Source organism: Ailuropoda melanoleuca, chromosome 5, assembly GCF_002007445.2.
Source record: "Ailuropoda melanoleuca isolate Jingjing chromosome 5, ASM200744v2, whole genome shotgun sequence".
Classification (NCBI taxonomy): domain Eukaryota; kingdom Metazoa; phylum Chordata; class Mammalia; order Carnivora; family Ursidae; genus Ailuropoda; species Ailuropoda melanoleuca.
Window position 1 is genome coordinate 60,677,694 of NC_048222.1, and position 18,599 is coordinate 60,696,292.

Consider the following 18,599-nt stretch of genomic DNA (forward strand, 5'->3'; position numbering starts at 1 on the left):
AAACTACCAGGAACCTAAATGGATGTGTGCAGGGGCCCAAAACGGGAAGGGGGAGGAAGCTAAAAACCACAGGTGTCTGACACTCCATGTATCACTGTATAATTCCATCTGCTTTTCCTGGTGAGAAACAGTTTTCTGATGTGATTTTGATTCCTTTCTTTTTTAGGATCCAGCAAATAGGCAATGAAGCCTATGTTTTAGGGCTCTCCTCCTTCTACATACCTTCAGTAGGAGCTGCCTGTGTTTGTTTCTTAGAACTGCTTGGCCTCGACAGCCTCAAGCTCAGAGTTGATATGAAAGTGGCCAATACAATTTTGAGCTACAAGTGTAGAAACGGAGATACTCAGTACAGCTGTATCAGAGAGTCTCTAGGTACAGTACTTTTTCCATCTGGGGCTTGTTTGTTTAGAGGGCAAGGGATGAATAGGTCTGAAACATTGAATTGGGAGTGGCTGGGGAGGAAAAAATTCTCTTCCTGTTTCATCTTTTTCCTGCAGAATGTCTGCACTTTAACTTTCTTGGGCCCTTTAATTAGGTTCTGAAAAGGCCCCGGGCCACACTCTTCAAACAAGAGTTCCTGACCCTTTCTCTTGACCATTTTTTATTGTTTGTCTTTCTTACAGCTGAAAAACTATCTAAACTGGCTGTGGGTGAAAAGGCCACCATAGAGGAATTGCTTGTTCTCTTAGAAGAAGGTATATGGAACAGCATTCAGCAGCAGGAAATAAAGAGGTTTGTTGAATTGCAGCCTCATTCTCTTTTCCAGCAAGCTTTACTCTTTCAATCTGTATTTGCCTAATCTTTCTTCCAACACCTCGGATGTTTTTACCAATCCCTTCAGGCCTTCTTAACTCAGCCAGCACATAGCAGACACTCAGTAAATGGACAGTGGGTTTTAATTGCTTCTTGCCCTCAGTAAAAGGAAGGTACAGATAATTATTCACTCTTTAGAGAGAGAGTTTCCAAGAGATGGTGAAGAACTCTGTCTCCTCCACTGCTGTGTTGGTCAGAGAAATCTCTTAAGTGTTACATGTTGAAATCATTTAAGAAGATGTGGGATGGGGACACCTGGGTGTCTCAGTCGATTAAGCCTCTGACCCTTGATTTTGGGTCAGGTCATGATCTCAGGGTCGTGAGATCAAACCCTGCATCAGGCTCTGTGCTGGGCATGGAACCTACTTAAGATTCTCTCTCTGCCCCTCCCTTGCTCTTTCTTAAGAAAAAAAAAAAAAGAGAAGAATAAGATGGGGGATGGATTTCACAAAATTTGACTCTAAGTGATGTCCTTAATTTTCTCTTGCTAATATATTTTCGTTGATAATAAACACCTCATTGAGGTGACCATCTATCCACAAAAACCCTTCTACTTACACATTTATGCCATCTTTCCTCTGGGCTATGCCACTGGGGTGACTTAGCCACCCCAGACCCTGGGAATGCACCATTTTCTTGTACTGCTCTCAGTGACTCTGTTCTCTATGGTTCCTGGCTGCAAGCAGGAACAAGTACTCCCTCTTTCTGAGGAAGCCCAAGCACCTGTCTGGGCTCTGATACTCTAAAGTGAATTATGCAAAACAATTAAGCACTCAGGAAATTTCCTGAGTGACTATTTACTCAATTCTCCTTAAAATGGTATATAGCTATTATAATCTATCTGTGGATAGATACTTGGTTGATAAATTCTGCCAGTATGCTAAGAAAGCTTTTATGCATTATGGATCCAAGAGCCCTCTTTTTTCTTTATTTTGGAAAGCAGCCTAATAAACATTTGGTATTTGTTGAAAGGCTTTTTAGAGAATATACTGCAGTTAAATTTAATTTTCCTAATTTTCCACTTAAAACTAAAGCTATATTTTAACAAATTTTTTTCCCCTCTACTGCCGCAACTAACAATTACAGGTTATCTAGTGAATCTAGCAGCCAGTGGGCATTAGCAGTACAGTTCTGCAGGCTTCATAATGTGAAACTGAGCACGTCTTACCTCAAAGAATGTGCCAAAGCAAACGACTGGTTACAGTTCATTATTCACAGCCAACTCCACAACTATCACCCAGAGGAGGTAAGCCACCATGTGTTGCCAACTATTCAAGAAGAGGAAGTTGGAAGACTTCTGAAATGACCAATAGTGTTCTTTCTGTTGTGTATACCTAGGGTTTTGTTTTATATGATACTGTTCTTACTAAGATTTCAGTGGTTTGGCATCAGAGGATTAGTCATTAGTATTAAAGAGCTGAAGGAAGAGTTTTTGTGACTCCACATTAAATATGGAAATTCACTCCAAAGCAACAAATAACTTTGTAAAATGATATGGTCACTTCCCACACACACAGTTGAGGGTGAGAAAGAACAGTTTTGCCTCTGCTTTTCTCTAACATTTTTCAGCTCAGATGAGATTGGTCTTTTTAAATTGTCTAATATGTTTTCTAGGTGAAATCTCTTCTTCAGTATTTCAGTCCTGTCCTTCAAGACCACTTAAGACTGGCTTTTGAGAACTTGACCTCAGTGTCTAACTCCAGAATGGACAGTGATCAAGTCTTCAACAGAGCCCCCCAGGAATTGCAGAGAAACAAAGAAGAGATGACTGATTTCTTTGAAGTTCTGCTCCAGTGCTCAGAGGAGCCAAACTCCTGGTGCTGGCTCCTTGCTGAAGCAGTGAAACAACAAGCCCCTATCCTTAGTGTCCTAGCCTCATGTCTCCAGGTGAAGATAATGAGAAACCTAAATTAAGGACTCAGCAATTGAAAAAGTAGAAAGGGACAGAAAAGGCTGATAATCAGAGGAAGTGGGTGATGATGACAGTGAGGCTCCAGCATGTGTTTTCAAGGTCACTGCAGCTTTTGTTATTTTCCAGCTTAGGCGCCAGGCCATCTAGTCCACTTCCTTGTACTTTAATATTCAGTAACTTAAGTGGTCTGAGCCTTGGTTCCTGTTTGGCAGCCATAGAGAAGGGACCCTGCCTCTTGAGCAGAGAAGTGGGGTGCTCTAGACAATCTTTGAACAGCATTTCTGTGGAAGCCAGTCTTGTTTTCTTATGCTTAGTACTTCCACAACTTCCATATATACCCACTCGGTCTCTTGGTCTTTTGATATGTTACACTCCACAGAACAGTTTATAGTAGTCCCTGGGTTGTTCATTAGAGTTTATTCCATGTTTGTAGCTTTTCAAGCTAGTTTAACCAGTTTATTGATGTGATGTTCTGAACAGGAATTATCCATCCATGTTTGTAGCATTGCTGGGAGCCCCCAACTCCCTCTGTCAGGTAATCCAGGCACAACTGTTACTTTATTTTGAAAAGTTTTTATCCTGTGGCAGGACGCCAGTACTATTCCTTGTCTCTGTGTGTGGGTCATCACATCTGTGGAGGACAGTGTTGCAGCTGAAGCAACAGAGCACATTCAGGGCTCAATGGAAGGCCACGTGTGGGACCTTCAAGACCTCGCAGTCATCTGGAGAACATTATTAACAAGGCAGAAGAGCAAAACTCTCATCAGAGGTTTCCAACTTTTCTTTAAGGTAGTGATAGTCACTTTGTTTCTTTCCTGTGTTTAAAAGGGTTACTTCAGAATATCCTCATTGGCTCTTTAAATTCTTTTTATCTCTCGATTTTTTTTTTTTAGCCAACAACAAATAATGGTAACAGAACTACCATTTATTTAGCAAAGAGCTTTGTATATATTATTTTCATCAGTTCTCACAATAATCCTATATAGAAAATGAGGATGTTATAAAGTGGTAGCATCCTCATTTTTGTGTAGTAAACTCAGGCTCACTGAACTTAAGTAACATGCCCAGGGTCTCAAAGTACTTCAGTAAGTAGTGTGGTTATAGTTCAGATCTATACTTTCTCAATCCAAAACTCCTGTCTCTGGACTGAAAAGCTCCCACTGACGTGATGGAAATGCCACAGACAACAGTAGGTTGGCAGCTCAGTGGAGCCCATTTTCCAGGAGTGGGTGTAGAGCTATCCTGGCATCATCTAGTGGAATGTCTCCAGCTCCTGTGCAATGGACCAAGTATAGAACAGCCAGAAAATGGACTGTTGAGTAGGTATACCTGGTCTGAATATCTTTTTTCTAAAAGGTAAAAGAAATACAAATTTAACCTTTGTTTTTAACATACATGATTTAATTCTGTGAAACTTTTATTGGTAGTACTTAGGTTTTTACTTTTACCTTCTCTGATATCGGCATTATTCATTGAGAAAATACCATTGATTGACTTCACGATTTTATAATTTCATCCAAACTCTTCCTCAAAGGATTCCCCACTACTGTTGATGATGGAGATGTACGAACTGTGTATGTTCTTCAAGAATTATAAGGAAGCTGAAGCTAAACTTCTGGAGTTCCAAAAGAGCTTTGAAACTGTAAGTTGGAACCCTACTGCTCTTTGTCACTGATCCGAAATCGGTTAGCGTGGCCTGTTACCTGCTAGTAGTCAGACCATGATAGCAGGCGAGTAGCTGGTATGTGGTGTAATTCAAACTAACTCATTTGTACTGTTCCAGAGGTGGGGAGGCAGGACAGGAGTTACAGTGGCCTTGCCTACAGCACCTCAGTTGCCAGGCATGACAGAGAAGTTTCATCTAATGTGCTAATTCTGGTCAGTGTCCTAAGCTGCAGCCAAGCTCAATGGGAAAGGGATTAATAGGACCTGCAATGGATGTGCAGGAGGAGTGTGGTGGTACATGGGCCACACCTTGTCACTCTAAGATAACTCAGGATTGAGTGTGAAGGGTGTTTAATACTGCTTTATTCACTGTGACTGAAAATAGTGGCTTTTTTCATCAGCAGTACTCATGGGCCCTGTCCAAATGATGCTGAGCCATGTGGTCAGTCGAAATGATGCTGAGCCATGTGGTCAGTTTCAGGCTGTATCTGTTCAGTGCTTGTTTCAGGCCTGTTTATCGTATGGAGCTAATTAACCCCATGGAAGAAAAGAGGAAGTTATAAGGAAGGAAAAGAAATATGCCTTAGTTCTGCTTGGGGTTTTAGCACTTTTGCTTTCTCTACCCCAAAGGAACTCTACGATAAATGAGCCAAAACCATATGCTGGTTCTACCCAACAAATAGATCACAATGGAACCTCAGTATAGGCTTTTGCTCTCAATCAGTAACTGTAATGAAGGTTTAAAAGTTATATTATTTGAAAATCTTGAGTCAGTTATTCAAATATGCCTGAGGTTCCAAAATCACGGGAAATACGAATGTTAATTTCCTTAGTCTGTCACTTTCTGCGGCTGGGGTTCTACCAAATATCTTTTCTTACTTTTCTTTTGACTTAATATTATTATTTGGAGCAAAATACACATACCATTTACCATCTAACCATTAAGTGTACAGTTCAGTGGTATTAAATACCTTCCCACTGTTGTGTGACCGTCACCACCGTCCATCCCCCTCACCCTTGACATGTTGTTAAACTGAAACTCTGTACCCATTAAACAGTAACTCCCCGCTCTCCTTTACTCCCAGTCCCTGGCAACCACAGTTCTACTTTTTGTCTTTATGATTTGGCTACTTTAAGTACCTCATATAAATGGAATTGTACAATATTTGTCTTTTTGTGACTGGTTTATTTCACTTAGCATGATGTTGTCAAAGTTCATCCATGTAGAATGCGGATTTTCCTTCCTTTTAAATGCTGAATAAAATTCCATTGTATGTTGGGGAAAAACAGAGCTTTCCCCCTAAGGTCAGGAACATGGCAGGGATGTCCACTATCACCACTGTTGTTCAACATAGTACTAGAAGTCCTAGCCTCAGCAGTCAGACAACAAAAAGAAATAAAAGGCACCCTAATCATCAAAGAAGAAGTCAAGCTCTCACTCTTCACAGATGACATGATACTTTATGTGGAAAACCCAAAAGACTTCACCCCCGTATTGCTAGAACTCATACAGAAATTAAGCAAAGTGGCAGGATATAACATCAGTGCACAGAAATCAGTTGCATTTTTATACACCAACAAGGAGACAGAAGAAAGAGACATTAAGAAGTCAATCCCATAGGGGCGCCTGGATGGCACAGCGGTTAAGCATCTGCCTTCTGCTCAGGGCGTGATCCCGGCGTTATGGGATCGAGCCCCACATCAGGCTCCTCTGCTATGAGCCTGCTTCTTCCTCTCCCACTCCCCCTGCTTGTGTTCCCTCTCTCTCTGGCTGTCTCTATCTCTGTCGAATAAATAAATAAAATCTTTAAAAAAAAAAAAAAAGTCAATCCCATTTACAATTTCATCAAAAACCATAAGATACCTAGGAATAAACCTAACCAAAGAGGCAAAGGATCTGTACTCTAAAAACTACAGAATTCTTATGAAAGAAATTTAGGAAGACACAAAGAAATGTAAGAACATTCCATACTCACGGATAGGAAGAACAAATACATGCTCACGGATAGGAAGAACAAATATTGTTAAAATGTCTATGCTACCCAGAGCAATCTACACATGCAGTACAATCCCTATCAAAATACCATTAACATTTTTCACAGAGCTGGAGCAAATAATCCTGTAATCTGTATGGAACCAGAAAAGACCCCGAATAGCCAGAGGAGTGTTGAAAAAGAAAACCAAAGCTGGTGGCATCATAATTCTGGACTTCAAGCTCTATTACAAAGCTGTAGTAGTTATCAAGACAGTATGGTACTGGCACAAAAACAGACACATAGAATCAATGGAACAGCATAGAGAACCCAGAAATGGACCCTGAACTCTATGGTCAGCTAATCTTTGACAAAGCAGGAAAGAATATCCAATGGAAAAAACAGTCTCTTCAACAAATGGTGTTGGGGAAATTGGACGGCCCCTTGGAAAAGAATGAAACTGGACCATTTCCTTACACCATACAGAAAAATGGACTCAAAATGGATGAAAGACCGAAATGTGAGACAGGAATCCATCAAAATCCTAGAGGAGAACAGAGGCAGCAACCTCTTCAACCTTGGCCACAGCAACTTCTTGCTAGACACGTCTCCAAAGGCAAGGGAAACAGAGGCAAAAATGCACTATTGGGACTTCATCAAGATAAAAAGCTTTTGCACAGCGAGCTTAACAGTTGACAAAACCAAAAGACAACCGATAGAATGGGAGAAGATACTTGCAAACGACATATCAGATAAAGAGCTAGTATCCAAGATCTATAAAGATCTTATCAAACTCAACACCCAAAGAAAATAATCCAATCAAGAAATGGGCAGAAGACATGAACAGACATTTCTCCAAAGAAGACATCCAAATGGCCAGCAGACACATGAAAAAGTGCTCAACATCACTAGCCATCAGGGAAATACAAATCAAAACCACAATGAGTTACCATCTCACACCAGTTAGAATCGCAAAAATTAACAAGTTAGGAAATGACAGATGTTGGAGAGGATGTGGAGAAAGGGGAATTCTCTTACACTGTTGGTGGAAATGCAACCTGGTACAGCCACTCTGGAAAACAGTATGGAGATTCCTCGAAAGGTTGAAAATAGAGCTACCCTACAACCCAGCAATTGTACTACTAGGTATTTACCCAAAGGATACAAATGTAGTGATCTGAGGGGGCACTTGCACCCCAGTGTTTATAGCAGCAATGTCCACAATAGCTAAACTATGGAAAGAGCCCAGGTGTCTGTTGGCAGATGAATGGATAAGGAAGATGTATTATCTTTATATAATGGAATACTGCTCAGCCATCAAAAAATATGAAATCTTGCCATTTGCAATGATATGGATGGAACTAGAGAGTATTATGCGAAGCAAAATAAGTCAATCAGAGAAAGAGAGTTATATGATTTTATCATATGTGGAATTTAAGAAGCAAAATAGAGGATCATAGGGGAAGAGAGGAAAAAATAAAACAAGACAAAATCAGAGAGGGAAACAAACCATAAGAGACTTTTAAGCACAGGAAACAAACTGACAGTTGCTAGAGGGGAGATGGGGGGTTGGCGGATGGAGTAACTGGGTGATGGGCATTAAGGAGGGCACATGATGTAATGAGCACTGGGTATTATATAAGACTGATGAATCACTGACCTCTCCCTCTGAAACTAATAATACATTATATGTTAATTAATTGAATTTAAATAACAATTAAAAAGGAAAAAATTAGAATCAGGATAACATTTCCTCCTGGGAGGGAGATTGTAGGCATGTGATGTAATCTAAGGTACTGGTAGAGTTCCATTTCTTCACCTTGTATATTCAGCATCAGAATGTTTTTATTATTCCTTAAACAGTGTAGATATATTTTATGCATGTTTTTGCTTGTTTTTTGCATATATGATCTTTTCCACAATAAAAATAACTTTTTTTAAATGCAGAAAAATTCCATTGTATGTATATGCCACATTTTGTTTATCCATTCCTCTATCCATGAATATTTGGGTTGCTTCCATATTTTACCTATACTACTATGAACATGGTATACAGATAATCTCTTCGAGATCCTGCTTTCAATTCTTTTGGGTATTCTCCCAGAAGTGAAATTGCTGGATGACATGGTAACTCTATCTTTAATATTTTGAGGAATTGTCATACTGCTTTCTGTAGCAGCCACACCATTTTACATTACCACAACAGTATACAAGGTTCCAGTCTTCCCATGTCCTCTTCAACACTTGTTTTCTTTCTTTAATCATGTTCATTTAGCCCACATATAGTACCTCATTAGTTTGTGATGTAGTGTTCAGTGGTTCATTGCTTGCATATAACACCCAGTGCTCATCACAACACGTGCCCTCCTTAATACCCATCATCCAGCTTCCCCATCTCCCCACCCCCTCCCTTCTGAAACCCTCAGTTTGTTTCCCGGAGTCCATAGCCTCTCATGGTTTGTCTCCCTCTCTGATTTCTTTCCCTTCAGTTTTCCCTCCCTCCCCTATGGTCCTCTGTGCTATTCCTTTTGTTCCACATATGAGTGAAACCATATGATAATTGTCTTTCTCTGCTTGATTTATTTCACTTAGCATAATCCCCTCCAGTTCCATCCATGTCGATGCAAATGGTGGGTATTCATCCTTTCTGATGGCTGAGTAATATCCTGTTGTATATGTATACCGCATCTTTATCCATTCATCTGTTGGTGGACATCTGGGCTCTTTCCATAGTTTGGCTATTGTGGACAATGCTGCTGTGAACATTAGTGTGCATGTGCCTCTTCTTTTTACTACATCTGTATCTTTGGGGTAAATACCTTGTAGTGCAATTGTTGGGTTGTAGGGTAGCTCTATTTTTAACTTTTTGAGGAACCTCCATACTGTTTTCCAGAGCGGCTGTACCAACTTGCATTCCCACCAACAGCGTAAGAGGGATCCCCTTTCTCCACATCCTCTCCAACATCTGTCATTTCCTGACTTGTTAATTTTTGTGATTCCAGCTGGTGTAAGGTGGTATCTCATTATGGTTTTGATTTGTATTTCCCTGATGGCTAATGACGTTGAACATTTTTTCATGTGTCTGCTGGCCATTTGTATGTCTTCTTTGGAAAAGTGTCTGTTCATATCTCTGCCCAATTTTTGACTGTATTATTTGTTTTTTGGGTGTTGAGTTTGGTAAGTTCTTTGTAGATCTTGGATACCAGCCCTTTATCTGTAATGTCATTTGCAAATATCTTCTCCCATTCTGTGGGTTGCCTCTTTCTTTTGTTAACTGTTTCCTTTGCTGTGCAGAAGCTTTGAGTCCCAAAAGTTCATTTTTGCTTTTGATTCCCTTGCCTTTAAAGACGTGTCTTGAAAGAAATTGTTGTGGCCGATGTCGAAGAGGTTACTGCCTCTGTTCTCCTCTAGAATTTTGATGGATTCCTGTCTCACATTTAGGTCTTTCATCCATTTTGAGTTTATCTTTCAACACTTGTTTTCTGTTTTGTTTTGTTTTGAAGTAAGCTCTATACACAATGTGAAGACCCGAAGATCAAGAGTTGCATGCTCTACCAACTGAGCCAGCCAGGCGCCCCATTGTTTTCTTTTTTTTTTTTTTTTTTTTTAAGATTTTTTATTTATTTATGCGACAGAGATAGAGACAGCCAGAGAGAGAGGGAACACAAGCAGGGGGAGGGAGAGGAAGAAGCAGGCTCATAGCGGAGGAGCCTGATATGGGGCTCGATCCCATAACACCGGGATCACGCCCTGAGCAGAAGGCAGACGCTTAACCGCCGTGCCACCCAGGCGCCCCAATGTTTTCTATTTTTTTGACAGTAGTCGTCCTAATGGGTATGAGGTAGTATCTCGTAGTTTTGATTTGCGTTTTCCTAATGATTCATGATGTTGAGCATCTTCTTATGCCTATTGGCCATTTGTATATCATCTTTGGAGAAATGTCCACTTAAGTCCTTTGCCCATTTTTGAATTTCATTGTTTATTTTTGTTGTTTTTAGGAATTTTGTATATTATTGAAGTATTAATCCCCATTGAAATATTAATCATATATGATTTGCACATAATTTCTCCCATTCTTTGGGTTACCTTTTTACTATTGATAGTGTCTTTAGATGCACAATTTTTTAAGTGTTCGTGAAGTTTGATTTGCCTGTTTTTTCCCTTGTTACTTCCGCCTTTGGTGTCCTATCCAAGAAGTTATTGCCAGATCTAATGTTGTGAAGATTTTGTCCTATGTTTTCTTCTAAGGGTTTTTATTGTTTTAGGTCTCATATTTAGGTCCTTGGCCCGTTTTGAGTTTATTTTTGTATATGGTGTTGGGTGGGTTCAACTTCATTCTTTTGCATGTGGACATTCAGTTTTCCCAGCACCATTTGTTGCAAATACTGTCCTTTCCTCATTGAATGGTCTTGGCACCATTGTCAAAAATCATTAGACCACATACGTGAGGGTATATTTCTGGGCTTTCTGTTCTATTCCCTTGGTCTTTATGTCTGTCTCTGTGCCAGTGGCACACTGTTTTGATTACTACAGCTTTGTAGTAAGTTTTGAAATCAGGGAGGGTGAGTTCTTCTTTTTCAAGATTATTTTGGCTTTTGAGGGTCCCTTAAGATCCCAAATGGTTTTAGGATGGGTTTTCTTATTTCTGTAAAAATACATCATTGGGATTTTGATAGGGATTGCATTGAATTCAGAGATCACTTTGGGTAGTTTGATGTTTTAACAACATTAAGGCTTCCAAACCATGAACATTGCATGCATTTATTTATGTCTTTAATTTTAGCAGTATTTTGTGGTTTTCACTTTACGAGTCTTTTACTTCATTAAGTTAATTCCTAAGTAACGTATTCTTTTTGATGCTTTTGGAAATGTAATTGTTTCCTTTATGGATTGTTTAGTGTTTGTGTATAGAAATGCAATTGATTTTTGTGTGTTGACTCTGTATCCTGCTACTTTGCTGAATTCATTTATGCCGTGTGTGTGTGTGTGTTTGTGTGTGTGTAATTGTTAGGGTTTTCTACATATAGGATTATATCATCTGCAGAAATAATTTTATTTGTTTTCCAAATTGGGTGGTCCCTTTTTTTTTTTCTTGCCTATAGGCTCTGGCTAGAACTTTCAGTACTGTGTGGAATAGAAGTGTTGAAAGCAGACATCTTTGCCTTCTTCCTGATCTTAGAAGAATGGTTTCAGTCTTTCACCATCGAGTAAAATGTTCACTGTGGGTTTTTCACATATGGCTTTTATTATGTAAGGTAGTTTCTTTCTGTTCCCAATTTGTTGAGTTTGTTTTTTAACCTTGAAATAGTATTGAATTTTGTCAAAAAAAAATTTTTACATCAATTGAAATGATCATGTGGATTTTTTCCCCTATGTTCTGTTGATGTGATGTATACATTGGTTTTTTTTTTTTTTTTGTACATTGTACCATCCTTGCATCCCAGAGAATAAATCTTATTTGGTAATGGTGAATAATCCTTTTAATATGTTGCTGAATTCAGTTTGCCAGTATTTTATTGAAGATTTTTACATCAGTGTTCATAAAGGATAGTGGTCTATAGTTTTCTTGTAGTGTCTTCATCTGTCTTTAGTATCAAGATTATGCTGGTTTCATAAAATATGTTGGGAAGTGTTCCCCCCTCTTAAATAATTTGGGAAAGTTTGCAAAAGATTGGTCATAGTTCTTCTTTAAGTGTTTTTAGAATTCACCAGTGAAGCCATCCTATCCAGAGCTTTTCTTTGTGGGGAGATTTTGGATTTCTGAGTTAATGTCCTTACGAGTTATAGGTCTGTTAATATTATCTATTTATTTGTGATTTAGTCTTGGTAGGTTTTGCATTTCCAGGAATTTGCCTATTTCATCTAAGTTACTCACTTTTTGGCATGCAGTTGTTCATGGTACTCTCTTATAATCTCTTTTATTTCTGTGGAATGGGTTGTAATGGCTCCATGTTCATTTCTTTTTTTTTTTTTTAAAGATTTTATTTATTTATTTGACAGAGATAGAGACAGCCAGCGAGAGAGGGAACACAAGCAGGGGGAGTGGGAGAGGAAGAGGCAGGCTCATAGCGGAGGAGCCTGATGTGGGGCTCGATCCCAGAACGCCGGGATCACGCCCTGAGCCGAAGGCAGACGCCTAACCACTGTGCCACCCAGGCGCCCCTCCATGTTCATTTCTGATTTTAGTAATTTGAGATTTCTGTCTCTCTAAAAACATATTAATTTCCATGATTTTGTGAATTTTCAGTTTTCCTTCTGATAATGTTCAGTTTTCCTTCCTTCTAATTTTATCTCATTTTGGTCAGAGAAGATACATTGTATGATCTCTGTCTTTTAAAATCTGTTGAAACCTGTGGCTTAACGTATGGTCTGTCCGGGAAAATATCTCATGTGCACTTAAGAAGAATGTGTTTTCTATTTTTCTTGGGTAGAACATGCTTTATATGTCCATTAGATCTATTCAGTTTATTGTGTTAAGGCCTCTGTTTTCTTATCTCTGTCTCATTATTCTATCCATTATTGTGAGTGAGGTAATTGAAGTCTTCAGCTGTTACTGTAGAACTGTCTATTTTTCCCTTCAATTCCATCAGCTTTTGCTTAACCTATTTTGATAATCTGTCATTAGGTATGTAAATGTTTATAATTGCTATATTTTCTTGCTGTGTCGAACATTTTATTACTATCTAATCTCCTTAAAGTTTATTTTGTTGGATACTACTATAGCCACCCTTGTTTTTTTGTTTGTTTGTTACTACTTGCATGGAGTACCTTTTTCCATCCTTCTACTTGCAACCTGTTTATGTCTTGGATCTCAAGTGAGTCTCTTGTAGACAGCACGTAGTTGGATCGTGTTTTTTTGTCCGTTCTGCTGATCTCGGTCTTTAATTGGAAAGCTTAATCCATTTACATTTGAAGTAATTACTGACCAGGAAGAACTTGCTTCTGCCGTTGCGCTCTTGGTTTTCTTTATGCCTTGTAGCTTTTTTGTTTCTCATTTCCTGCATTACTGTTTTCTTTTGTGTTTAGTTGATTTTTTGTAGTGAAATGTTTAAATTCCTTTCTCATTTCATTTTGTGCTTATCCTATAGCTATTTTCTTTTTGGTTACCATGAATTTATGCCAGCTTAACTTCAATAACATACAAAAAGTGCTCCTTTGCAGCTCTGACCTCACATCTTTTAGTTGTTGATGTCACCAGATTACATCTTTTTTTTTTTAAAAGATCTTATTTATTTATTTGACAGAGATAGAGACAGCCAGCAAGAGAGGGAACACAAGCAGGGGGAATGGGAGAGGAAGAAGCAGGCTCGTAGCAGAAGAGCCTGATGTGGGGCTCAATCCCATAACGCTGGGATCACGCCCTGAGCTGAAGGCAGACGCTTAACCGCTGTGCCACCCAGGCGCCCCCCAGATTACATCTTTATACATTATGTGCCCCAAAACATAGTAATTCCTTTCAGGGCATTAGTCTCTTAAATTACGAAGAAAATAAGATTTGGAGTTACAAACCAAAGTTACAGTAATACCAGCTTTTATACTAATAATTGTTCTTTTTTCTTTATATGCATTAGTCTCTTGAATCATATAGAAAACAGAAACCCATTGCTACAGTAATACTGGCTTTTACAATTGCCCACATATTTACATTTATTGCCCACATATTTATACGTAAATACATTTATTTATGTATAAATGTAAATGACTTTGAGGTACTGTCTAGTGTCCTTTCATTTTACCTTACAGGACCTCTTGGCAAGGCCAGTCTAGTGGTCAAAGACCCCCTCAGCTTTGTTTCCCTGGGAATGTCTTAATTTCCCCCTCACTTTTGAAGGATAGTTTTGCTGAATACAGGATTCTTGGTGACGGTATTTTTCTTTGAGCACTTTATCAGCCCACTGTCTCCTGGCCTCCAAAGTTTCTGATGAGAGCTCTGCAGATAATCTTCTTGAGGGTCCGTTGTATGTGATCTGTTCACTTCTCTCCTGTTGCTTCCAAATTTCTTTTTTTGTTCTTTGTCTTAAGAAAGTTTGATTACAGTGTGTCTCATTATGGGTCTTTTTCAGTTCTTCTTGCTTTGAGTTTGTTGAACTTGGGATGTTTATGTTTTGTTTATATTCATGTCTTTCATCAAGTTTGGGAAGTATTCAGCCATTATTTCTTCAAGCAGTCTCTCTACTCCTTTCCCTCTTCTGGGACTCACATGATACTTACGTTGGTCTACTTGATAATGTCCCATAGGTCTCTTAGGCTCCATTTGCATTTCTTCAGTCTTCTTTCTCTTCCTCAAACTTAGTAATTTCCATTGTCCTGCCTTTAAATTTGCTCATTCTTTATTCTGCCTGCTTGCATCTGCCTTTCAGTCTCTCCATTAAATTCGTTATTTTAATTCTATCTCCGTTTTGTTATTTTATTTTTCAGCTCCAGATTTTTTTTGTTTCTTTTTAGGTTTTCTCTTTCTTTGTTGATATTTCCATTTTGTTCACACGTTGTTTTCAACTTTTTGTATATCCTCTTTAGTTAAAACAGTTGTTTTAAAATCTGTGTCTAGTGTATCTGCTGTTAGGTCTATTTTAGGAACAGTTTCTGTCATTTTTTTTTTCTTTGAATGGGCCCTATTTTCCTGTTTCTTTGTATACCTTGTGATTCTCTATTGAACTCTGGACTTTTGGATCTAATGATGTGATAACCCTGGAAATCAGATTCTCCCACTTCCCCAGGGTTTGCTAGTTTTATTATTGTTTTCTTTATTATTTTGGGGTTTTGGATGGTCAAAACTCGTTTCTGTGCCAAGGATCGGCATGAAGTGTAAACAAACCTAAGGTCTCCTCAGGTCTTTTCTGAGCCTTTCCCTGCATATACACAGTCAATTTCTAATTTTCCTCATATATGCAGTTGTTTTTAATTGTCCTAATCTTTAATGTTTGGCTCCCAAAAAGGAAAAAAACAAAAAAAAATGAAGGAAGTGGGGAGGAAAAGGGTGCCAGTCCTCTATATTTTTTTTATTTTATTTATTTGAGAGAGAAAGCAAGAGAACACAAGCCCGAGAGAGAAGCAGACTCCCCGCTGAGCAGGGAGCCTGACATGGGGCTCAGTCCCAGGATCCTGGGATCATGACCTGAGCCAAAGGCAGGCGCTTAACCAACTGGGCCACCCAGGCAACGTGGTGCCAACCCTTTAAATCTCCTGGAAGTCTGTTCAGTTGGAGGGGGAGGGGCTGGCCACAGTGGGTGGGGTGAAACAACAACGGCTGCCCACCTCCATGCCTGTACCTCTGTGGTCAGAAACAAAACCAGTGATCAGAGAACCAGTTTTTGATATTTGAAGGATAGGTTCCTTTTTGTCCCCGCAGCTCCTCCAAGCTGTGTCCAAGCTGCTCCAGGAGCACGTACGTGCACAGCTGCCTCAGGTGGCTCGGGGTGGGGAGTGGGTAGCCGCCACTGCTAAGGACAGAAATTGACCACGATTACCAGCAATTTACCTTCCATTAGGTCTTCCTCTGGAGCTTGCAAGCTTTCAACGGCCTCCAGAGTTCCAGAATAATTGCACTGAATGGATTTTGCCAGTGCATTTGTCTAGGTGAGGATACAGATCCTGGTACTTTCTACTCTGTACCAACATCCCCCCCCAGCCCCACCTTTTTTAAAGAAATTTATTTTTTAGAGCAATTTTAATCACAAAATTAAGAGGAAGGTTTAGAGATTTCCCATATATCCCCTGCCCCACACGTTTGGAGCCTCCCCATTATCGGTATCACTCACCAGAATAGTCCATTTGTTATCAAGGACGAACCTACAGTAACACATCATAATCACCCCAAATCCATTGTTTTCCTGTGGGTTTACTCTTGGTGTACATTCTTTGGGTATACGTTTGGAGAAACGTATAATAGCATACCTGCATTGTTCTCGTGTCCTACAAAGTAGTCTCACTGCCCTAAAAAATCTTCTATTCTCTACCTGTTTATCGCCCCCCGCAACCCCAGGCAACTACTGATCTTTTTACTGTCTCCATAGTTTTGCCTTTTCCCGAATGTGGTATAGTCAGAATTATATGAAACATAGACCTTTTAGACTGGCTTCTTTCACTTTGAAATATGTATTTAAGTTTCCTCCTTGTCTTTTTATGGCTTAATATGCTTGTTTCTTTTTAGTATTTTCTTCCGAGTTTTGGCACTTAAGAATACAGCTGCTCTAGGGGTGTCTGGGTGGCTCAGTTGGGGTAAGCATCTGCCTTTGGCTCAGGTCGTGATCCCGGGGTCCTGGGATTGAGTCCCGCATCGGGCTCCCTGCTCAGCGGGGAGCCTGCTTCTCCCTCTCCCACTATCCCTGCTTGTGTACTTTCTCTCTCTCTCTCTCTCTCTCTCTCTCTCAAATAAATAAATAAATAAATAAATAAATAAATAAATAAATCTATCTTTAAAAGGGGGGGGCACCTGGGTGGCTCAGCCGTTAAGCATCTGCCTTTGGCTCAGGTCATGATCCCGGGGTCCTGGGATTGAGCCCCGCATCGGGCTCCCTGCTCAGCGGGAAGCCTGTTTCTCCCTCTCACACTCCCCTTGCTTGTGTTCCTTCTCTCACTGTCTCTCTCTGTCAAATAAATAAATAAAATCTTTAAAAAAAAGAAATACAGCTTCTCTAAACATCTGTGTGTAGGTTTTTGTGTGGATGTAAATTTCTAACTCTTTTGGGTAAATACCAAGGAGCACAGCTGCTGGATTAAATGGTAAAAGTATGCTTAGGTTTATAAGAAACCATCAGACTTTCTTCCAAGGCAGCTCTATCATTTGTATTCCCACCAGCAGTGCATGATAGTTCCTCAGATCCACATCCGTGCCGGCCTCTGGGGTTGTCAGTGTTCAAATTCTGGCCATTCTAATAGGTGTGTTGCAATATGGCATTGTTTTAATTTGCATATGATGTGGAGCATCTTTTTACATGTTTATTTCCATCTGTGTATCTTCTTTGGTGAGGTATCTGTTAAGGTCTTCAGCCTATTTTTTTTTTTTTCCTAAGTGAACTGTATGCCCAGCATGGGGCTCAGACTCACAACCCCAAGATCAGGACTTGCATGCTCTTCTTACTGAGCTGAGCCAGGCACCCCCAGCCTAGTTTTTAATAGTGTTGCGGGTTTTTTTTGTTTTTTTTTGTTTGTTTGTTTTGCCATTTAAAGAGTTCTTCGTGTATTCTGGATAACAGTCCATTATCAGATGTGTCTTTTGCAAATATTTTCTCTCAGTCTGTTGCTAGTCTCCTCATTCTCTTGAGATTTTGTTTTGTAGAGCAGAAGTTTTTAATTCTAATGAAATCAATCTGATCAATTATTTTTTTCATGGATTATGTCTTTGGTGTTGTATCTAGAAAGGTATCACCGTATCCAAGGTCATCTGAGTTTTCTCTTACATTGTCTCTTAGGAGTTTTATAGTTTTTCATTGTATACTTAGATCCTCCCAGGTATCTTCTTACTCCTGCCTGACTGCCCCTGCCTCAGCTTGTCCCTGAGGAGGGACAGTGCGCCTCTTCCATCCTTGCCTCCTCCCTTTACTTTCATGTATGTTTTTCGTTCCACCAGCTCCATCACCTGCCTGCTGCAGACCCTCTTCTCACAGCAGCAGGAGTAGATAAGTAGACAAAGACTAAGAACTCATGCTCCAATTCAAGCTGATGCAGCCTGCTACTAGGAGTCATCTTCCTATTAATATTGCTAGCATTTGATTGTAGTGACATAAATCCAGGCTGCTTAATCAGGATCCTCTCCTAATGGTAGTCAAAACTACAACCAATACGTTGGGCAATGTTAAATCTTTTAAGAGGTTTGATATATGAATTTCAGATCTTCTGGATTCCAGAGCAGGCCCACATCCCTCTCTAAAGCTGTTAAGTGAAACGTGTCAGGTTAATGTCACAGCACCTCACAGGGTCATTAGCTGGGCAGTCACTAACTTGTGGGTATTTGCATCCGTTCACTCCATAGCTAGCATTCAGTCTCAAGGTCTCTTGTTCATCCTTGGCTGTGACACACACAGCTCTCTACAGTGGAATGTCTCACAGGTGAACCGCAGAGCTACCAAGGAGGGCTTATTTTTGCCACTCCTCCGAGGCGTGCTTCCAATTCCTGTCATTTGGAAAGGACCTGAATAAGCCTTCCCCTTGGTAATAGGAGATGACTCTTTTTTTTTTTTATATTATGTTAATCACCATACAGTACATCCCCAGATTCCGATGTAAAGTTTGATGCC

General features: G+C 39.7%; 1 protein-coding gene across 5 annotated transcripts in view; it reads left to right on the forward strand.

Moving 5' to 3' along the window:
• SPG11 (SPG11 vesicle trafficking associated, spatacsin) overlaps window positions 1–18,599 on the forward strand; it is an 83,230-nt gene that overhangs the window by 43,328 nt on the left and 21,303 nt on the right. For all 5 annotated transcript variants that reach the window (XM_034661036.1, XM_002913237.4, XM_019801540.2 and 2 more), the window contains 6 exons: window positions 167–372; window positions 624–732; window positions 1,900–2,059; window positions 2,428–2,700; window positions 3,314–3,514; window positions 4,260–4,367. In XM_034661036.1, coding sequence (XP_034516927.1) covers window positions 167–372; window positions 624–732; window positions 1,900–2,059; window positions 2,428–2,700; window positions 3,314–3,514; window positions 4,260–4,367 — 1,057 coding nt within the window. The remainder of the gene's footprint in view (window positions 1–166; window positions 373–623; window positions 733–1,899; window positions 2,060–2,427; window positions 2,701–3,313; window positions 3,515–4,259; window positions 4,368–18,599) is intronic.